Source organism: Ovis canadensis, chromosome 3 (genome assembly GCF_042477335.2).
Source record: "Ovis canadensis isolate MfBH-ARS-UI-01 breed Bighorn chromosome 3, ARS-UI_OviCan_v2, whole genome shotgun sequence".
NCBI classification, from domain to species: Eukaryota; Metazoa; Chordata; class Mammalia; order Artiodactyla; family Bovidae; genus Ovis; species Ovis canadensis.
In genome coordinates, this window is record NC_091247.1 from 10,598,268 (window position 1) to 10,621,735 (window position 23,468).

The 23,468-nt window shown below is 45.3% G+C and overlaps 1 protein-coding gene across 20 annotated transcripts in view; it reads left to right on the forward strand.

Annotated features, from left to right (window-relative positions):
• The window catches only part of MAPKAP1 (MAPK associated protein 1), a 240,722-nt gene that overhangs the window by 192,306 nt on the left and 24,948 nt on the right, over positions 1-23,468 (forward strand). For all 20 annotated transcript variants that reach the window (XM_069582427.1, XM_069582445.1, XM_069582428.1 and 17 more), the window contains 2 exons: positions 4,276-4,416; positions 20,064-20,201. In XM_069582427.1, coding sequence (XP_069438528.1) covers positions 4,276-4,416; positions 20,064-20,201 — 279 coding nt within the window. The remainder of the gene's footprint in view (positions 1-4,275; positions 4,417-20,063; positions 20,202-23,468) is intronic.

Below are 23,468 nucleotides of genomic sequence, written 5' to 3' on the forward strand. Positions count from 1 at the left end.
CTCGCTCTTCCTTCACCTCCCTCTCTCCCCTTCCTTTTGCCCCTTCTTCCCCAGGCTGGTTTTGCCTTCGAGACAAGTGCTGCTCCTTGTTTCCTCTTTCCTTACCTCAGCTCCTTCCTCTCTTGGATTTCCTGCTTGTCCCTCGGTGCTTTCTGTATCCTGGAAGTGCTCTCTGTCATCCTTCCAGAGCCTGTTGTCAGTCCATTTGAGCTCTGGTGCTCAAGTCACTTTTAGGCCCCACCCCAAAATTTGATCTATCACAATACATCTTTGAGTTATTGCAGCCTGAGCGTTTTGACACAATACATTATGGTAATCCATGGCACATAGAGACGTGAACACTCCCGACTTTGACAAAATGCATTGTGAAGTCTTTGAAGGCACCATTACAATTTATCTTGTCATTCACGAGGAGACCCAGTTCAGCATTAATGTAGATGAACACAGTGTGGCTTTTGTTTCATTTAATTGCTTGTGACCTTTTTAATTGCTAATTTAACAAAATACCAAAGGGTTATATTTCAATTAAATTAACAGTTTGGGGAGTGGTTTTTTAATGTTTATTTTTAACATATTCAGGTTCTATTTTTTTTACTTCGAGTAGATAAAAATGTCTTCTCTTAACAGAAGTGGTTTTGAAATGTGAAGTTGATCGTACAGTAGTATCTTTTAATATGCACATGGTGCAGTGCCAGACATCTTTCATGTGTGGTTGGACTCACGCCTTTCCAGAAGGATCCAGACAGAAAAGGTGTACATGCAAAGTCAGAACTTGTCTGGTTTTAAAAAAAAAAAAAGCCAAAACCTGCTTTTGATGTCACAGTCTGCTTCAGGTGTGTGCCTTCAGATGATGTGTCTGTCACGTGCACCGCTGGGGACTTCTCTCTGCCTTGGCGTGTTTTCTTGGTACTCTGTAGTGAGTTTGTAAGCTCCTGAAGATCAGGAACCCTGCCTTCTCCTCAAAAGTGTCCCTTCCCAGTCCAGCACGCTGCAGGCGCAGGGACAGTAGTCACAAGTTGCATGGCTGACTGATCTGTACACACACACATGCCCCCTCCAAGCACAGGCGCTCCTGAGCCTACTTTGAGAAGTGGCACCAGAGTTCCAAGACCAGAGGCTGTTCTCACTCAGCAGGTAAACCTGCTTTAGGGTGAGTGGCACGTGTCAGAGGTGAGTGCAGGACTGTTCCTTCCTTCTCCACTTCTCCAGTGTAGTTACCCTTCTGATCATAAAAGAAAACATGCCCCTTGTCAGCCAGGGCCAGGCTCAGAACTCACCCAGGTATCAAGAGGACTTAAACCCCCAAATGGGATATGAATTTACACTGTCAGAGAGTAGAAGGTCAGTGCGAGAAGCATTAGTGCATTGAGCCAGCTCCAGCTATCTGCATCTTGAACAAAATTAATACGAGGAAATTGACAAGCCCCGCTGGTTATTCCATAGCTTTAAGACCTCTACTAAAATCCTATCATCTCATCTGCCCATTATTAACGTTTCAGCAAAATATAAAGTTTTCATTAATCTCCCACAGCAAATTTAGGAGTGAAAACTGGCACTTGTTTGAGCTTTTAGGACTACATTAGCTGGTGTATTAAACAAAATGTGTCATTCTTCAGTAGCTTCTGTAAGAAGCTAAATCAATTTCTAGCCATATTTATGCACCACTTTATCTAAAAGCATCTGAATTATCATTTACAGCTAAGATGCTTTATTAGCAGCTGGCGTTGAAATTGCTCAGTAAAAAATTATATGTCACGTTATAGTAATTTTTAAATTGGTTTTAATCCAACATCATAAAATGTAAAACTCTTAAGTATGGTTTTTTAAAAAAATAATTGGCATTTTAGCATAAATGGACTGTTACCTCTTTCCAAATCAAATACCTGCAATATTTAGAAAATACTAATTAGTAAAGAAAACAGAAGTTCTTGAGCTAGATTGTATCTAATAATGGCATTTTTCTCAGAAAAGATGGCTTTCAGTGATTTAAAACATGAAAGGATTTTAGTATTTCTCCAAAATTCTCAATCTAGGAGGTTCTGAAATAGAAATAAACACATCTTGGCAGTTCTGTTTTAGTAAAAGGTATATTTAGAGAAAGTATTCAATACCTTAATTTCTCCTCTTGGCTCGGAATGTGGATATTACTAGGGAAATCATATGATCGCAACATCTCTATCCGAAATCACAAGTATTCCAGAGAAAGGGGGCAGGGCAAAGGCTGAATGCCACTGCACCCGCCCTAGCAATGTGACGTTGGCTAAGTCACGAAACCTCTCCGATCCTGAGGATGTAGTGCTTGCTATTCATCCAGTAGACTGCTGTTGAGCTCTTGCTTTATTCTGTGCGTGGTAGCACTAGCAGGGTCTGGGCGATGGTGTTTAATAAAGCAATCACTCTGTCTCTGCTCTTGGGGTTACAGTCTAATGGCAGAGACGGTGATTACTGTCTGTGATAAATAACCTGAAGGGAAATGCAGGGTGCAGTGACAGGAGGAGCTGAGCTAGACTCAGGGTTCCTTGGAGTGTCGCTTGAGCTAGGCTCATCACAGGGATGGGAAGGAGGCCTGGAGGAACAGGCCAGGAGGGAGCCGAAAGGGGAGAAGGGTGACTGGGCAGAGAAGGCAAAATGTGGACCAAGTCCCAGGCATCCAGTGACTGGTGAGGCTTAAAGGTGAGGCTGCAGCCTTTCTGAGGGGAGCACGTCATTGTAGGTGCTAGGATGGTCTAGGCTGGGAAGAGTTGTTGTGTTTGGAAATAGAACATCCAGTTCCTAATAAATCAGTTCAATGTGAAGGCATCAGAAGCCAGCTTTGACTTAAAAGCCTGCCCTGTAAACAATAACTGTGGAAAAGAAAGTGTGTAATTGGCAGGCATAATAGAATTTTCCAGTTTTATGCCCAAACCTAGAGTTTTACATCCCTCCAACCCTGTACCAAGGAGTTCTCTCACAGTCTCCCTGTGGACCCAGCTCTGGCTTCTCATCCCAAGGCCTCGGGCGCCCTTTGGTTGGCCTTTTCTATACAGGTGCGTCCTCCCCCCAGCAGCTGCGCATTCAGAGGACCACATTCCAGACTTGGGAGTGGGGGGGTGACAAGAGTTCCAAAGCCTTGGCTTCTTCATCTGTATGATATGAAAATTCTAGGAACTACCTGCCAGGTTGTCTTGAGACTTGAATGCATTCTTTCAATACATTTTGATATTCTATGGATGGCGGATTCTAGGGTTCAACGAGAAATAGTCACATGTCCAGCATTATTCTTGGCGACAGAGCCAGAAGTTGAGCCCAGGTCTTCCTGGCTCCAGAGTCCAGTATAAACCAGCTGCTGTGGAATTCAGCGAGAGCTGGAGTCTGACTAGCCTGGGCAGAGTTTTGACAGAAGGGATGTTCTAGGCCAAGGGTACCACATGAGCAAAGGCCCAGAAGTCAAGAAACCTGAACCTGTACACAGTCTGAAGAGTTTGAGAACTGCTTAGAGAAGGTGTGTGTGAAAAGTGACAAGGGGGAAGGTTTTGTTTCTGTAAGACTGGACAGCCTTGACTGCTTGACTGAAAAGAGTGTGCTTCATTCAGGAGGCCTTGGGAAGCCAGGGAGGATTTCTGAGCTCCAGTGTTCTTATTTGTCCCCAGTATCTGAGTATTTGGTGTGCACAAAGCTCTGGCTAGACGTTTGATGAGTGAATAACTGATCAAAGCTTTAGAAAGACAAACTGGAAAGTCCTGTAGGAGCTGGATTGCTGAGGAGCCTGATGGCCAGGAGGCCACTGAGGAGACTGCCACGGCCATCTGGGTGTAAGCAGGCTAGTAGCTGAACCAGTGGAAGCTGTGGGCCGCAGGACACGGAGCTGATAAACAGACGGTTTGAGAATCTTGGAAAGGACAAAGATTCTTCAAGGAGCATGGATTACTCTTATGATCAGGAAAATTATTAAAAAAAGATTCAAGAATCTGAGTAACCATGTTTTTGTGACTTTGACTTACTCTTGTGGACACAGAGCTTCTGGTGAGCAGGGGTTTTTCTGCCCTCTGTATGGCTGCTGCCCTGCCAAGGGGCTGCCATAGAAAACAAGGCAGTGTTTGTGGAATTAATTGTTGAGTGATTAATATGTTACCGTTCTCTGTTTACTGGAATGGCATTATTAAGTCATCGCTCAGCCTTTTCTTTTCCAAATTAAATAGCCCATATTATTTTAATTTATCCCAAAGCATTTTAAAGCAGACACCATTTGCCAAGCCTCATGTATCTTTATGTGTTAAACTGCTTTTTCCTCCCCAGGTTCAAGGGCAGACGGGGTTTTCGAGGAGGATTCACAGATTGACATAGCTACAGTACAGGATATGTTGAGCAGCCACCACTACAAGTCATTCAAAGTCAGCATGATCCACAGACTCCGCTTCACGACCGACGTCCAGTTAGGTAAGTGTGTGGACAGGTGACAGACTTTCTGTAAGTGGTCAGAGTCGACATGGGGAGAGAAACCGCCTGCCGCTTTGTGTGGCCTGAGTGACGAGCAGTGGTTTGTTTTCAGAGCACATGTTAAAACAATGAAATGTAAAGGCGCTCCTTTTTGCCACCTGAGTGCTCTGTCTTGTCTTCTTTTTAATGAAGCAAAAGATTAGAAATAGAACTAACTTGAGACTCTTTTCAAACTGATTGACTTCTGTGGAGTTCCATAATTTCCATTCTGTAATTTTCTCACATCCTCTCCTTAGAACTGCGTTGTAACATCGCCACTTGCCTGTTCTCATTCCGTGAATTCATTGCTATTCATTCATGCCTTTATTCAGGAGGCTTTTTTTAATGATCTCAGAAGCTATATTTGGATCCTCACCAGATAATCTGGAACTAAAATTCAGTTAATATGTGGGGTTAATTTGTTTCCACCAAGCACTGAATGTCTGTTACGACTTAAACCTAACAGGAGTAGCAAGAGTGCCGTGGTGGTCAGCATGATGTGAACACCACACCGTCCTCCTCCTCATGGCCGTTACCCAGAGGTGTCCTCACGTGTGAGTGCTGCACACGCATTACTAACCTACCTAAAATGTAGGTGCTTTACTGTCTCCATCTGGCAGAGAAGGTATGAAATAGATGAGGTGCGGAGAGGTGGCGTCTCATGCCCACACTCACACAGCAGGTGGTTTCAGGGAAGAATCCTGGTCTGGCTAATGTGAGTGCCCGTTTCCTAACAGAGGACGACGGGAGCGGGGCAGTGGCTATGGGTACCTGGCTTTCTCAATCAAGGAGCTGGCCTCTTCCCTGGCTCTGCTGGGACCTCAGCCGCAGCACCCCTTCCTGGGCATCCTGTACTTCATGTGTACAGGGAGAAAGCTTGAATTCTAACTCTAAGACTCATGAATGTTCTATTTCTCACTAAGGTTTCATATGTGTCTCATAATAAAACCTTTTCTTACATGGGCATTAGTCCAGCTAATTTGAAATAAGTCTCAAAAATCTCTCAAATATCTCTTACCAGCTTGACTGACAGGAGCTTGAAGTAAGCTGTCAGTAGCTTAGTAATTAAGAGATGAGCATTGGCATCACATCTGGTTTAAATTGTGACTCTGTCAACAACCAGCCATATTAGGCAATGTCTTAATCTTTCTGAGCCTCAATTCTGTTCTGTTTAAATGGGAATGTGAGTGTGCCAGCTTCTTAGGATTGCTGTGGGAAACAAGTCAGATACTCCATCGAGCTTAGCCAAGGCCTGGCAGTTGGTAGACCCTCTTAAGTAAGATCTATTAGTGGAGATGCAACATAGTGGAAGCTTGAAGGACAGACTCAAGAGTTAGAAGTCTCGGTTCAAACCCTGACTCATTTGTTAGCTGTATCAACACAGGCAAGTGATGCAAAGCTAGTCTCCTCCTTTGTAAGATGAAGGTAATAGTCTCTGTCTCACAGATGGGGTGATTACGGGGACCAGATGTCTTACCACATGTGGAATGCTTAGAAAGGCCCTGGCGCATAGCAAGTGCTCAGTAAACATCAGCTTCTAAGATGATGGTGTTTATGGCAGACCAAATAGAGAAATTAGCACCAGTATCTTAGAATCAGAACACACAGAACCCATCTTTTTTCCTGCTCTGTAGACCTCTTTATCCCTCCTCACAAAAAACCTCCAAAATGGTACAAAAGGCTTATTTAATGTTGATTGTTAAAACATAAAGTTCTTCAGAGTTTTTCTTCCTAAAGGTGCTTTTTCTGATATCTCTCATAGAAGTAAAAATAATGAGGCTGCTCAAAAACAAGCCAGAAAGGGGGTGAAAGTACATGCTGTACGGTTCCATCTATATAATAATATTCAAAAATACACAAAGATAATCTGTAGATGTAATGACAGTGGTTATCCAGGGCTGAAGAGACTGCAGTGACTGGCGAGGGAGCATCTGGGGTGCTGGGAAAGTTCTGCTTCTTGGTCCAGGTGCCGATTACATGATTTCTGTAGACTTGGTGGGAAAGTCAGGTTTTATATAGTCTTAGGATTTATGCACTTTCTGTTTGTATATCCTCAGTTAAAAGTTTGCGAAGATAAAAGTGCTGCTCATACATCATTCGTGCTTGCCTGCAGTTCTTTCTCAGTAACAGAAGGTCTGCTATTTCTGAGTGGTTCTAACTTTAAGAAGCCCAGTAACTAGCCTGACTGCAGTCGAGATAGAGGTCCAGGGTACAAGGCGGGGATTCTCCCAGGTGAGCATAATCAGCAAACCCATGCCTGCTCTTTCCCCAGGTGGAAAGCAGTGCCTTGGAAAGATAACCGAAAATTTTTTCTGAAGGGTAAAAGCCAAACTTGAATTCATCAGATTCTGATCTGTATATTCATTCAAAGGGAAAAGTTCACAAAAGGATCTGTGCCCAGACACCCAACTCTGCAGGGAACAGTGGGTTTGAATCCCAGCTTTACCGCTTACCTGCAGCCTAAGCTTAGACAAGTTCCTTCCTCTTTCAGTCTTCATGTTTGTCATTTATGAAGTGGGAATTACAATGTTCACCTTTCAGGACTGTGTATGAAAGTGGCCTACAGGAGTTTATCTTAGTGTTATCCTTGTCTTTAATGTTTATTTTATTTGTTGCTTTCTCTCCTGGTCCGCCATCTTGAAAGTGTTTAACCAGATCACTCAGATTAGGTAGTGGCTCTACTGGCAAGGGGCCTCCCTGTGGCTCAGCTGGTAAAGAATCTGCCTGCAGTGCGGGAGACTTGGGTTTGATCCCTGGGTTGGGAAGATGCCCTAGAGAAGAGAAAGGCTACCCACTCTAATAATCTGGCCTGGAGAATTCCATGGACTGTACCGTCCATGGGGTCACAAAGAGTTGGACACGACAGATTGACTTTCATTTTCACTTTCTGTTGGCAAAGTCATGGTGTGGACTTGTCAAGTAGGTGTGGATGATGCTGTTAACCCAAGTATCTCTCTAGAGCATTGGTTCTCAGAAGTAAGATGACTGGGAAGCTGGTTGTGGTCAGCTCTGGATGTTTCCAGTGATACCCATAGCGCCCTCTGGTGGAGAGTCACAACTGAGGCACTTCTAAAATAGGTATCAGCATTTGTTTCCATTATGAATCTAAATTTAGTCTTTAGCATTATAAACAAAAGCTTCATTAATTAATCTTAAGTACAGTGATTTTGTGACAGTCGGATAACCATGCCAATGAGTACTATATCATGCAGTGAATAAGTCCACTTCCTATTCCCATGCACATGAATTCAGATACACACTTCCTCCTTGGAAAGCAAATGGTAACACCCTCTCATTCTCACATCAACAACAAAAGCCTGCACACAGCAGTCCGGAAATTCTTCCTTTCTGAAACAGAATCAACTGCAAAGTTCAGGGCAGCACACACTCTTTATGAGCAGTCAAGTGAGCAGCTGGATTCTGAGATCAGTAAATAATTTATTTTATTTCAACTGACTAGCCAGGTGCTTCAGATCTTTCCTGACACTGATGGATGGTCTCCTCCGCTCATCCATCCTGTGTCAGTCAGAGCAGAGATTTCACTTGCCCCCCTGTGGCAAGTTCTAAGCGGTAAGTGTCTGTGTGCGGCAGTCACCCCCAGTGCTGCCGATCCCAGAGAAGACCAGCCTTGCACTCTGAGGGAGTGGTACCTGAGAACGTGTTGCTGCGGCTCGGCATCCCCGGGCTCCACGGGGCCGTCACAGCGGCCTGCCTCCCGATCGAGGAGCAGGGACCGATGCTCCAGTTTTACCATCTGCCACTTGTTTCTGCAGAAGTCAGGGGATAAGAGGCTCAGATTTTGATCTGCAAGACCCCAGATTCAATCGACTTGCCACCAGACTTTTATGTGAATGAAAAACTTTATTGGAGGCCATTCATGAAATGTGGGGCAACAATCTAATCTTTTTAAATAATATTAACAAGAAAAATTATAATTTTTAAAGTGAAGTGCAAGTCACTCAGTCACACCTGACTCTTTGCAACCCCATGGACTATACAGCCCATGGAATTCTCCAGGCCAGAATACTGGAGTGGGTAGCCTTTCCCTTCTCCAGGGGAATCTTCCCAACCCAGGGATCGAACCCAGGTCTCCTGCATTGCAGGGAGATTCTTTACCAGCTGAGCCACAAGGGAAGCTCTATAGTTTTTAAAAGCAGATATCATTTATCAAATGCTTGCTATATGCCAGGCACTCTGCTGGTCATTCTTGCATGCATTGTCTCCTGTGATCACAGGACTTTATTTGATAGTACTGATATTATCTCTATTTTTTTATGTGAGAAAAGTGGAGTGTAGGGGAAATCTAGTAAGTAGTGAAGCTGAGGTCAGAACCCACGACTGTCTGAGGCTGAGGCCTCTGGCTAACCGCAGGATCATTCCTTGAAAGCAGATCCTCCTTGCACCAATACTCTATTCCTATAACAACGTATGGTATACAATGAACTTTCACCCCTTTACCCTATTTAACTGACACAACACATTGACAATGCTATTCCCATTTCATGACAGAAAACTGACATTTGGAGGAGTTAGTGAAATCCTTTGATGTATGTGAGGCACTTAGGGCTTACTGGCACTTAGCTGTTACTTAACAAGTACTGTCTTGCCCTCCCCCTCAGTCATCACATACACAGTAGGATATCCATCCCAGGAGCAGAACTGGGACTGAAACTCAATCCCATACACTCAGTCCAGTCCATCACATGACAGACGCCTCGGTCATTAATAGAGTCCCTTCACCAAGGAAGTGATTACTTCTGGTTGGCCCCTTCCAAACATTCTGTGCATCCTTCACTATTCTCCCTCCCCTGGCATCTGGAGGTCAGTGTCAGGGTAGCATGTGTGCTGCTAGTCCCTCCTCCATTCGCACTGTTGACCAATCACGGCACCTCTTCCCTCTGGGCAGACCTGACCCCAGAATCCTTTCCAACACTGCCCAGAAGCAGCGCCCACCAATCAGTTGGTGTTGGTTCTTAGGCTGAAATCTGTTTGCCATCCTTGCTCTACCAGCCCAGAAAACTCACCAGACAAACCCATCATGCCTGACTGTTCCTATATTTCCCAAAAACATTTTGGATATTTTTTCATCTTGTCTGCTTCCCTTCCGTGGTAGGCCTAAAAGTACAGATGCCCTTTAAGTGTAGACCTTACTTGAACTTATACCAAGTTGAGATTTTTTTTCCCATTAACTTGACCTCCTGTGTGCTTGACCACAGGATCAGGCACTAAGACATGCTGCTGCTGCTAAATCAGTTCAGTCATGTCCGACTTGGTGCGACGCCACAGACGGAAGCCCACCAGGCTCCGCTGTCCCTGGGATTCTCCAGGCAAGAACACTGGAGTGGGTTGCCATTTCCTTCTCCAATGCAGGAAAGTGAAAAGTGAAAGTGAAGTCGCTCAGTTGTGCCCAACTCGTAGCGACCCCATGGACTGCAGCCCACTAGGCTCCTCCATCCATGGGATTTTCCAGGCAAGAGTACTGGAGTGGGTTACTAAGACATGGTTGCTACCCAAACATCCCAAGGTTGGGTAGCAGGTTGAAGTAAGTTTAGGGAAACTGACTCTACAAGCGTCAAAAGGTAGACTTCCTTGATGGTCCAATGGTTAAGACTCTGAGCCTCCACTGCAGAGGGGCACAGGTTCCATCCCTGGTTGGGGAACTAAGATCGCGTTTACCACATGGTGTGGTCAAAAAGTTAAAAAAAGAAAAGGATCAGATGGCGAATGCCAGCCATAATCTAAGAAGCCCATGGTATACTATCGATAAGTTCTTGTTAGCTGGCTTACAGAAACTGAATTAATTATGACACACCAGCCAAGGGGCTGCCAATAAACCCATGTAAGAATCAAGACAGGGAAGGCCTTTCATTTACATGGTACCCTAAAGCAGCAGTTCCTACCATGACCATGTATCAGAATCACCAACTCCTGGCCTCTTCCCAGATCTGTTGGCTCAGAATCTCCTCTTAATTGTGCGGTTTGGGAAATGCAGTCTCACAGTATTCAAAGGACTTTCTTGCCCCTTATCTCTTTGTCCAAGGCTTGTTTTTACTGATTGGGCAGGTCAGCCTGGTTTTCCCAGCACAGGGTCTCAGGCTGAGAAGTGTTATGCTGGCCATGCCATTTGTGCTAACTTGCGCCCTTCACCTTCTCAATTGTCAGTATTGACCATCTCCACATCACTAAAAGAATATAGTACTGAACATATAATATACCATGAATTCCATCTGTGAGATTATTGTGTAAGATTATAAAATAACCTCTACCAAAAGTTTCCATGGTTACGTCCATTCTCTCTTCATGAAATAGTCCATAGGCATAATCACAATACTTGTGATCACAGTAGTTTGTTAACAGAAGTATCAAGTGCAGTAGCACATACCTTAGAGAAGCAAAGAGGGCTTCGTCTTAAACCACCTCCAGTCAGGTTTGTAATGGCTGCCTGGAGCATCACGCTAAGGTAGCATCTCAAGCTGCATCTGAGAGCAAGGTCAACTCGGTGATTGATTAAAAATGCCTGCCCTGGGCCTGAACATGACGAGAGGCAGCGTGTTTGCCATCTGTTGTCGTTATTTAATCCATTGGTCAGTACCAACAAGCCAGCCCTCAAGAGAAGACCTTATCACAGTGTTACTTTTAATACATAGCATGCAAACTTAAGAAACACATTACAACACAGGACTGCCTGAGTGAAATCTGTATCTGTGGCCTGGTCTTATTACTCCTCAGGCTCACTCTGACACTAAAAGTAGTAACAGGGCATCCCTGTTACTTTCCGCTGGAGTACCTATGGAGTACAGTTCAAGTAATGACACAGTCCTGAAATGTGTGGTCTTAAAAACGGCCTGATCTTCCTTCCATGTTTCCATCTCAGATTGAATACTAAGGAGATAACCCTTGTTCGTGTAGAGACACTAAAATGTTCATGGGGAGACATCCATTATGCTTAGCTCCAAGATCCCTGGATCCACTGAGTCATTTGAGAATGCAAATTCTAACGTTCTAAGTACTTGTAACAATAAGCTAGTAACAAATTCTAGTATTAAATGATGATTCTCTTCCTATTGTGGCAACATTTTCTGAACCAAAAGTTGGGACAGAATTTAACAAATCCTAGTGAACCTGTGAAGTAGCAAGACAGACACCATCAAGACTTCCTCCAAAAAATGTCTTTACCACGTTAGTGCTTAATGCAGTGATCAAGTTAAGGGAAGATCTCCTGACGGAAAATGTCAGAAACTCGAGGGGCTTTTTCTAACTGTATGCTTTCCTTTCCACTCCCAGATCTTCTCTTTTGAGAATCCCTACTGGATAATCCAGGATTACTAATGACAATGTGCCAGGCTCCTCAGATGGCTAAGAAAGAATTAAGAACTGGAAAAAGTGGATAACCACTGGCATAATGAAAATGAATGGGAATCAGATAGGCGAAAGTTGACCAAGGTTCCGTATTCTTTTTACCACTTCCTCATCCTTGGCACTTGAGCTCCACCAGTGTACTGAGTATGGGGAAGATCTGCTGTTTCCTCATTCTGCAGGTGATTAATTATAAATTCTCTTAAGAAACATTACTGCTTCCTCACATTTAAGTTCACCTGAGGTATAGTTGCTAAGTCGCTTCAGTCGTGTCTGACTCTTTGCAGTCCTTTGGATTGTAGCCCACCAGGCTCCTCTATCCGTGGGATTCTCCAGGCAAGAATACTGGAGTGGGTTGCCATGCCCTCCTCCAGGGGATCTTCCCCACCCAGGGAATGAGCATTGGCAGGCAGGTTCTTTACCACTAACACCCCCTGGAAACCATGTATTTACCAGGAGAATATTTAGTTTGGGAACCTAACTTCCCAGTATAAAATCTTTGCAACTGCCTTCTCTACAGCAAGAATTTCACCCTCATCCAAGGATGGGTGTTACTGAGATTAAATAGTCCAAGGTCTTGTTTAGTGAGCACCTTGTGCTGAGCACCATACTGAGTTCTGTACAGACATGGTCTCATTCATGGTCAGGCCACCTCTAAGTTTGCATTCCAAGGGTAATGGTCTAGTCAAGTATAGCAGACTTGTCCCCAAGTCTCTAACTGATCATACATTGAAATTGGCCGCATTTAGCTCTGGATCCCAAGTGGTTTTGGGATGTTTATCCACTTAACAGAACCAGTGATCCACTTGATCTCAAGAATGTAAGGTTCTACCGATCTCATTTTGGATCCCTGATAAATTGTCGGAGACTGTGCATTTTATACTGCAATGCATTTGATCATTATAAAAGTGCATAGTGAGATATACTGGATCTTTTTAAGCCCCAGCTTATTCATTTGGGGATATGAATTATGTTGTAGCTCTGTCATTAATGGGTGACATCAGACAAGGCATATCCCAGCCCTGAGCCTCAATTTCTTTGTATGGAGAATAAAAGTCCCGGACTGGGTGATCTCTCAGGTCTCATTAAGCCCAAACAGCCTGTGTATCTGATCCTGTGTGTAAATTCAGAAAAGTTTCAAAGACTTCCCTGCCTGCTCTGTGGATGCTATCGATTGCTATATAGATTTAGCAAAATCCACTCTGGCAAGGAGTTGTTCAGTGGCCCTCCCAGGAGGCTTTTGCAGGCTTTCGCAGGCTGTAGGCAACCGGAAGACAAGAGGATTGCAGAACTGTGTGAAAAGCAACGCTGGGATTTACCAGTGGTGGGGCTTTTGTAGTCTCAGACTCACGCTTGTAGGAAATTGATGAATGAACCACACCTCATGATGTCTGAGCAAATAAACAGTAACTCGGGAAATACACTGAGGTGTGGAATGTTAAATGCCCTAATTTTTGCCAAACTGGTGTTTCAGCTTCTTGGAAGGGCATTTTAAGCGTGCCCTGAGTGGGGCTGTGCCTTCTAAGAGTCACGCATGCCCCTCTGGGACGGTTGGGAACAGCTTAGGGGTCAGAACACGTGGACTCAGTCCCATAGTCCCGGGCTTCAGCCCCGACGTCGCTGCTTACTAACATGAGTCACCCTGGGCAAGTATGTCATTTCTCCTTTCCACGGTCATTTTTAGTAGTAATTCTGATACCAGTTGAGCCCTTATAATGTCCCAGGCACTCTGCTCTTTTCTATATGCTTAAGCCATTCTACCTTCATGATACCCTGGAAGTTGGTACTGTTTCCCCATTTTACAAGGGAGGAAGCTCAGGCTCACCAAGGGAGACTGCCACTTTGCCCAGGATAACATCAGCAGACCAAGATCTCCAGATTAATGACCTGGAGACCATGCAGGGCAGGGGTTCCCTAGCACCAGGGTTTCCACAACTTCAGGTGTGAAAATATTCTTCCTGATTTTGAATTGAACTCTTGGAGATTGCCAGGAAGAAGTTTGCCCTCTTGGGGATAGGAGGCTATTGCCAGGATTCATGGGGTTGAGAGCATTGGTCTCCGAAATTGGACAGTCATTCTGGATCCTGGTGCTTCTCATACTGGGGTATAGAGTGGCTCCCCAAGAGAATCACCCCCCACCCTCACCCCAGACTAGAGCCTGCCAGGTCCCTTGTTCATACCCCTCCCGTGACTCTCCAAGCTCGCACTCAGTGTCCTGACCATCACCTCTTGATCTGTGTCACACCCCTTAGCCTAGTGCCTGACTCCAGATAACAGCAGTCACGAGAAGCAGTAGCAGATGTCCCTGTGTATGTGAATTGCTCAGTCTTGCCTAAGCCCAAGCCCAAGCTCAGTCGCTCTTTGCAACCCCAAGGACTGTAGCCCACCAGGTTCCTCTGCCCATGGGATTCTCCAGGCAAGAATACTGGAGTGGGTAGCCATTCCCTTCTCCAGGGAGTCTTCCCGACCCAGGGATCAAACCGGTATCTTGTGCATTGCAAGCAGATTCTTTACCATCTGAGCCACTAGGGAAGGCCACTAGCTATGGATTAAGCACTATTGCTGACACTTTTATAAGTCTTATTCATTCAGTCCTTATAACAAGCCCATGAGGTGGATTCTATTATTGCCAGTTTTTAGCAAGTTTCCCAAAATCACAGCATTAGAAAATAGGGACGCTGATCCCCAAAGTCCGGATCAGGAATGTCTGACTCCAGAGTTCCCTGTCCGTAACCTCTAGGCCACTGCCTTGAAACACAAACTGGGCTGCTCCTGCCTTCCTGGTAGAGATAGGCTGAGCTTGTGTTAAGTTGCTACACATGAAAGGACCCAGCACAAAGGTTGTCCAGGGTAGGTGCCCAGTCTGTGTTAGCAGAAGTAACACATAGGGCTAATTTCCTCTTAGGGAGATCTTTCAGTTAGCTAAAACAGACACAGGTCTCCTGGCGATAACTCTAAGGCCTTGGACAAATCGTCTCCCCAGAGAGTTGTATATACGTTAGAGTTGCATTTTTGTTTATTTTGAGCTGTCTTGTTAAGGAAGGATTTATACGCTGGCGTTGATGTAGGACAGCAATCAGGCAGTGTTTTCTGCTTTGACAGTTGGTGTGATAGTTTGCTCCCAGTGAAGTTTGACTCACTGTATCTGGAAGCTGTCAGAAGTGGGAACATGAAAAGGTCATGACGGATGGCTTTGGATAAGTGGGTTGGGGAAGAGAGCTGGTAAAGGAGACAAATGGCCTCCCTTGTTTCCGAGGGAAGAGGCCAGCCCTAGCCGCTTCGGGCCAGCCTGCGTCCTATCTCCCTCCTCACTGGCCGAGCCTGCTGGAGTTGAGCCTCCCAGGCACCGTCGGTCAGAGTGGCACCCGCGTTTGCAGCCCTGTGGCTACCGGAGGACTGCTCGGGGGAGGTCGTCTCCAATTTAGGATCACTTCTCATCATTACCAGTTACAGAATTTAACATACTCCTCTCCTCTCATGTTTTAAAAATTAGGTGGCTCAGACAGTAAAGCATCTGTCCGCAATGCAGGAGACCCGGGTTCTATCCCTGGGTTGGGAGGATCCCCTGGAGAAGGAAACAGGAGCCCACTCCAGTATTCTTGCCTGGAAAATCCCATGAACCACGGAGCCTGGTAGGCTACCGTCCATGGGGTCACAAAGAGTCGGACACGACTGAACGACCTCACTTTCACTTTCTGAATTCTAAAGTAGAAACCAACCCCCACCAAAGAAGTCAACTTTTAAAATGATGTTTGTTTTTATTTTGGTGAAATTTCCACTGGCCAGAGTTGACTTAACCAATGAAGCAGATCCTTTTGACCTCTTTTCTGTAAATATTTTCCCTGTCCTTCTCACCTAGCATCATAAGAATTTTTCCAAATCAGAGCTTTTTTTATACAGTTTTTCATGGTTGCATTGTATTCCGACATGGTTGTCTTAACTAGTCCTCTATTGTTGGCCATTTAAGTTAGAGAAATGTAAACTTAATAGAAACCAGCTTTCCCTTCTTTTCTTGGGCATATATTTATCATTTGAATTGCCTGTTAATCATGCATAAATGACACTTCAAGGAGTGCCTCTGCCTTTCCTTCAGAAGAAAGTGAAATTGTTAGTCGCTCAGTTATGTCCGACTGACTCTGTGTGACCCCATGGACTATGGCCCGCCAGGCTCCTCTGTCCATGAGATTCTCCAGACAAGAACACTGGAGTGGGTTGGCATTTCCTGCTCCAGAGGATCTTCCCGACCCAGGAATTGAACCTGGGTCTCCTGCAGTGCAGGCAGATTCTTTACCAGCAGAGCCACCAAGGAAGCCCTTTCTTCAGAGACTTGACACAAAAACTTCAGCCGAGGAAATCAGAACCATGCTCCGCGGTTGAACAGAATACTGATAGAACTTCATGCTTCAGTTTGCCACATATGAACAAAATTAAAGGTGTGCATTTATTGGCTGCTGCTGCTAAGTCACTTCAGTCGTGTCCAACTCTGCGACCCCATAGACGGCAGCCCACCAGGCTCCCCCGTCCCTGGGATTCTCCAGGCAAGAACACTGGAGTGGGTTGCCATTGCCTTCTCCGATTTATTGGCACATTTGAATATTATTTGTTCCTTGGTGAAAATGGAGAGAGAAGACTAAAGACTGGGTGAGGAGCAATGGGGTAAGTCCCACACTCAAGACCCGGATGGCTCTGGGTATGAACACGACTTTCCCACTTAAACCCTCCCCAGCCTTAGACCAGCGCCTTCCCCTCTCCTAGCATGTGTTACAGCACCTCGCACAGTTCTGGGGGAATAATGCTGGGGCTGAGAGGACACGCTCTGGAACCAGGTTACCTGGCTTTCTTCCCATTCTGGCTCTGCCCCTTAGCAGCTGTGTGAACTTGGGCAAGTCGCGTCTCCTCCCCATGGTTTCAAGTTCCTCATCTATAAAGTAGAGGGAGACACAGGAACTGACCTCATCCGGTGGTTGTGAGATTGGCATCAGTGCACACGAGGGGTTCCTACCCTTTCTGGCACAGAGTTGGTGCCACTTAATGCCTCTCCACCCTTTACCCCCGACCTGGCCTGTAGCACCAGCCTCCAAACTGCTCTCCTCTCCACCAGGCTGCCTTGTCCTTTCAGCTCCAGGCCGGGGCCCGAGAGGTCTGTTTGCTTCAGGCTGAATTCCGCAGTGGAGGCTGGGTGTGCTCAGTAAAGTGGGCTCCAATGGTGCTGCCACTTGTCCGGCAGGAGCGAGCAGGGTCCTGTGAGGCCGTGTGCCCCGCTTTAAGAAGCCAGACCTCACACACATCTCAAGGAGGGGGAGATTATTTAATGTAGAAAAGGATTTTTCCCATCAGGAGAGATTCCCCTACAGGCTTCTTTAAATAGTGACTCCTCTAGGCAGGCAAGTGTTTCACAGATCATTAACTGCTTGACTGAAAGCCTGCAGGGCAGAGAAAGTTAAAACTAAAGTGTTGGGAGCCCCTGCCAATTACAGATCAATCCAAAATGAAGATAAAGTATCTCTGAAACTAGGAGTCACTGGGAAAATGTGATTTGATTCAGAAAAAATCTGATTTCCACGCAGCTGTTTTGAAATACACCGCTTGTTTCAGTGGTGTTCCACCTGCCTGCCTGTCTTGATCCTAATGCATTCAACTCCCACATCTTCATCCCCAAACCGCAGACTTGGGGGTTCCCCTTGGTGAATGGTGACTGCACACTAACCCCAGGAAAGGGTGTGTTTGGGAAAGTGTTCTTGTGGTGGAACAGCTTAGGCTACTGATGCTAAGATACAGCCCATAATGGATGAACTCTACAGGAACAATTTGCAGATAAAAATCATAGAAGTTAAAGTGTACTTTACATGATAAAAGAAAGATGAAAGAGGACGAGAGTCTGTTACATCTGAGATGGTTACAAAAGTCCTGCTTTGTGAAGTAGGCTCTGTTGAAAAGATTGATGCAATGGGGAGTGACCTTGGCTTGGAGCAGGAGCTGGTGATGTATGTATGCGCATCCCTCTGCTAAATGGACCCAGATTTGTAGCACTAATATACATGGGAGCCCAGAACCAAACTCAGTACGGCAATAAATCAACAGCCACTTTGGGTGTCATTTCTGGTTTATATTCCACTATTGTTCTATCACTTTAATTCATGTCACTATCATCTTTTCATCTGGAACAGTTTTATATAATTTTCCAGTGGAGTTACCTGACAAATCCTATCAAATTAACAAGCTACATTAACAATATTGACTGACTACGGCTTCAGGAGTTGCAGGGCCGTAGAACAAAATTTTAAAGCCGTGTCTCTCTGATGACGATCGTCCCCCTCCCTTTCTGAGAAAGGAATGTGGGGCAGAGTTTATTCCACAGAAGAGATATGCACATTTATTTTGCTCTGCTCGTTTTGACTTTTATAAATGTCAAAATAAGAAGCAGAGGAAGGTAGGGAGCGGGGAGCCACTTACAACCAACAATCATGGTGTAAGTACTTTTCTTCTTTCAGGGAACTGTAGAAATGTCCAGATCTTTAACAATTAATGACCAAATTGGAGGGAAGAATGTGACTGGGTAGTCATAATCTATTTTAAGTGAAATGTAATAAAATCAGTCTCCTGATACATTCTCACCCTCCTGAAATCATCTAGACCTGAACGTCCAGTCAGTTGGGCTGATGACATTATGCCTAATTGAAATATGGCATTCCTGAAAGATGCCTAATGACAAATTCCGGCATTCGATTAATTAAAAAAATACCAATTGTTCATCTTTTCCTAAGACCACACGGTAATGACTGGGGTTAAGCAACTGAACTGCAGGGTCTCCTTCAGATATGGCAGGTGACACTGCTGTAGTCTCTCTGGCCTCCTGCCTTTGTCTGGCTGCTGTCTGGGATTTCTTTATTCATAAAATAAAAGGGAGACGAGTGGAGTGCACAGCACAACTCATCACTAGGATTTTGTATTTCTGTTCTTTTTTCATTTTAAATGTGGTCCGACTGGTCATTGTGGTCTCTTGGTTTTTGTTTTTTAATGTAGCTATTTTATCTGCCTTATCTTTTGGCCTACCAAGTTTTCTCACGTGATAGTTTAAAATTCCTGAGTGTGATCCATAGGATGAAATATGTTAACTCTGGTTGTCTTTTCTGTTACAGAATGTAGATGCGGTGATTTTAACGGTTTCTTATATCTTCATTTTGCTTGTTCTCACTTTGACCCTGACCTTGAAACTGTGGCTTAAAAATTAATTACTTTTAAGATTCCTTCTGGGGCCCACTCTGGAAGGATATTGAAGGGTTTCGTTTCACTTCATGAACAGATTCCTCAGTTTTCAGTAAAATGGAAACGAGAGCTTCTAGACTAGATGTTATGTGTCAGGCTGGGCACCGTCTGCTCGGAGATCCAGGAGAGTGTGGCTGTGGTTTCCAAGGTGGTCCCAGGACACCCTGCCTCCCTGCCGCTGTCACGGTTCTCCCGACAGCTTTGCTCCCGGTCACTGAGCAGTGTGTTATGTCTCTCAGGGCTCTGAAAATGAAAGCTGAAGTCCCCATAGTTAACATTCTGATTCCCTGTTAGAAAGCCTTTGTTGGATAAAGTGCATACCCAGGGCTGTCTCCCTTAGTGGAGGAGCAGTGCCTCCACAGCCTGAAGCCGTGCACTTGGAAGGTTTTACATGAAGCACCTTGTGGTCCTCCTGTGGCTTCCTTTAAATATGCTGTGGACAGTTACTTAGTGTCAGAGAGTTCTTCAGTGAGAGAGAAACTTTTCCTGTGTTTGGTGTGGAAGATTTTTCCAGGTCAGAAGCTCTTCATTGGTAGGCTGACTGCTTAGGCATAGGTGATTTGACAGCTCTGCCTGCCCAACCCAGATCTTCTACAACAAAACACAGCAGAGACCACTGATGAGAATTGTTTAGATGAACCTTACCTTACAGTGTATTTCACTAACGATATGTAGGTAAGCTTTATATTACATCTTTTCCAAGAAGGAAGGCTTCATCATACCTTCATATATGGATTTTGGCTGCTGCCCCTCTCCCCACCCCGACCCCGGCTCACTCACCCAGGAGGCCAGACAGGCGGCTTCTCCGTGCCATTTGGAGTCTCCTTACATCTGTCTTAAGAAGCCCATGGCATTCCCCGAAGCCCTAGAGAGAGTTCATGCTTGTTCAGTTTAGGATTTACAAAACAGGTCAGATGATTTCACTGAAATCACTTACACCTCATACTTCTCGTGGCTTCTCTTCTGTCCTCCCCTTGGCCTTACAGGTATCTCTGGAGACAAAGTGGAGATAGACCCTGTCACGAGTCAGAAAGCCAGCACCAAGTTCTGGATTAAGCAGAAGCCCATCTCGATCGATTCTGACCTGCTCTGTGCCTGTGACCTTGCAGAGGAAAAAAGCCCCAGTGAGTAGTGCCTTTTATTTATGTCTCCTTTCTCTCTTCCCCCCGCTTCCCCTCTGTGTGCTGGGTGCCAGGAGAATATATTGCCACCGTGTCCTTTTTTCCTTGGGTCTCTTTAATTCATTACCAGAAATTTCTTTTAATCAAATGGGATTGTGTTGTGGTACCGAGAGCCTGACACGGGCCCCTCTTCCGCTCAGTCTTGATGGCAGTAGAGGCACTCACAGCGGCTCCTGACCTCAGTGCCCCCCCACCGCCACCCCCAAGGGGGACTGGGGGCTGGGGGTAGCTTCCTGCCAGGAATCTGCACTCCCCAGAGCCCTCATTTCACTTTATGCTCCCTTCCTCTGCCTGTTTGGGGGGCTGGACCAGTGAGACCCGGACCTGCCTGCCTTCCTGGCCAGATCGAGGGAAGCTGGAGAATTTCCCGTGGCAGCTGCAGACTAGATTTAGATATCCATCATGCCAGAGGTGTCAGCACCCTCCAGATTATTGGCAGCTGCATGACCTACCAGCTCGTAATTAAACCCCCGCCTGGTGCTGTGGAAGAGATCACTGCTGGGCTGGTACGCCTCTGGTTAAATTACCAAAGTTGATACAGTCCAAGTGTATATTGTAGCATATATGTTTTTGCAGTTCAGTAATTGAGGATAGCCTTTAGATTAATCATTTTTAGGACTTCAGTCCCATGAAAAGACAGAAAGGACGCAGATCACACTGATACTCCCCCATGGAAGAAAGGATTTGTTGATTTGCTGGTTCTCGCCTTCAGAGCCTATTTAGAATGTTGCCACCCAGCACGCACCCCAATAGCGTAGCTTCCAACTCAGTAACTTGGAGCACCCAGTTTGTGTTAGTCTCCTTGATTCCAGTGTCTGCTAAATTGGGAACAAATACAGGGAACAGTAAGAAATCTAAAGGCCAGCAAGTGTCTGTAATGTGGCTCCAGTTTTTGAGATGAAACCGACTAAACAGGGGCCTAAAGAACAAAACCTGGGCCTGGATCCCACCTGGCGTCGTTTATGCGGGGGTGTGTAATTGTTTTGTTGAATCCAGCCGTACTACATGGTCTCCTCCTTTCAGCTCCATAGCCTACAGCTGAGCCGGAAGGGGGACCCTAGTGGTGCAGGGAAAGGAGGAAGGCCATGCTCACCCCCACCCCCACACCGTCCCACCGTCCTGTCGTCCCAGTGAGGCCTCGGGGGCCTGCAGAGACAGCATGGCTGCCAGAAGGAGTGGTGAAAAACCGCCTGCTGCTCTGGGGCCCTTGCCCAAAGACCGCCAGATTCCCTCCTCCTTTAGACAAACATCTTTTTCCTAATCCCTCTCCCTCGAGCTAGTCAGCCAATAAAGATGTCATCATTCTAGCGTCTTTCTTCCCAAGAACTCAAGATGCTTTGAAAAGTAACATTTTATAAATGCGCCATGTGTCTGAGAAATGAGAGGCAGTCCACTTACATGTTACATAGGGGGATATGCTGGAGTGGAAAGGTTAGGGAAAGAGCTAGAAATAGGATTCAGATTTCCCTTATATTCCTACCAAGACATTATGCGAGCCGGGCTGGGCTTCAGGCATCAGAAGGTAACGGATGTAACATGCCCAGCCTCGTAGGGAATAAAGCAGAGATGGACAGCCACACCCTCCTGTGGCCTCTTGAGGCCACTCAGCCAAGAAGTACTTCTCACACGTCTCTGAGGGTGAGGCCAAGTTCCAAAGTCTTAGGGATCCAGAGCAGACCTGGGCCCCGCCATTTCAGTACTGACAGCCCAGCAGGAGAGTCTTTGTCATATGCTCAGACCTACTGGATGGTTCTGTGTAAAACCTGCACGTGTAGGTCTTGTTAGAGGTTCCCCCTCTCACTTAGAACTGTGACCCTTTGTGAGCAGAGAGGCACACTGCCTGCCCCAGTAAAACACTTCCTGAATCCTTGTCTCCATCACAGCACTTTCAAACCATGTCCCTTAAAACTCTGGGTTCTTGGGGAACTGCCAGGGCCTATGTGTGTGTCTGTGTGTTTGTGTGTATATGTATGGGTGTGTGTGTGTAGGGCAGAGTTGGGCATGAGGCTTCCCCTTCACCCAAAGGATTCTGCATTTAACTCCAACCAGTTTGTGGATTCTGCACTTGAAAAAGTCAATTGATAAAAAGGATTTTGCTGTTTTTTAAATATATATATATATATTTGAGAGTTGCAGGCTCACAAAATGAAATTAAGACATTGACTATTTCAGGCTAGTGGCCCATAATTTCCCATCCTGAATTTGGACTGGAGTCTCTTTGAACTACCAGCACACAATCACACGTGGAATTTTGTGCTTCTGCTCTCCCCTCTGCCTGGAATACGCCTCCAACCTGACCCTTTCTCTCATTTGTGGACACCTCCGTTTCCTCACACGAGGCCCCCTCATTTGTCAAGATCCAGCTCCCAGTGTCAAGACTTTTTCTGTAATTCTGCCCCCTGGAGTTTGCACACACCCCTGGTAAAGCACCTCACATACACTGTGTGTGTTTGAGGTCTGACCCTCTCTCCTACCCCCATCTCCATGCTGAACTCACAGACCAGAGACTGGTTTCCATAACCTTGTCCCCTAGCTCAGCACCTTCAGGGTTGTTCTTGGTGAGTGTTTACTGTCGTGAAATAGAACTTAATGAGGCCGCAGTTTAGAAACCAAAGTTATTCAACGACATTTATATTGTAAAGTGTCCAAACAAAGGTGTATTCAATGAATCAGCTTGATGCTGTTACTGTTTTATGATTTCCGGTATCTCCATCAAATTAATTCATTGACTTAATCTAAAAAGTTCATCTTCAAAACCATCATCAGACCACAGAATTAATCTATGGGGCTGCTGCTGCCTTTTTTTTTTTTTAAAGGATTAATGGTAACCCTTTTTTATCTTCTGTGTCTGTTGAACCTTAGAAAAAAGTTATTTTAACAGCACTAAAGAAATGAAAGTCACTATATTTCATAAGTTTAGCCTGTGATTTTTATCAGCATAGTGATGTATGTTTGTAGCTGAGTTTACATCAAAAATTATTCTTGGGCCCTTCTTGAATGAATTATGGCAAAGAGAGAGAGTCTAGAAGTAGATAAGGTTTTTTGATTTCTGCAATATATTTCCTTTTTCATGTTTTTATCTCTTATAACACAAGTGTCTTGCCGAAGACTGGAACGTGTGACCAACTGGAATAATTTAGTTGTGAAAACAGAGCAGACGTGTTATTAAACAGCCCTCTTTACAAAAAGGCAGTAAGTGTTTGGAGGATA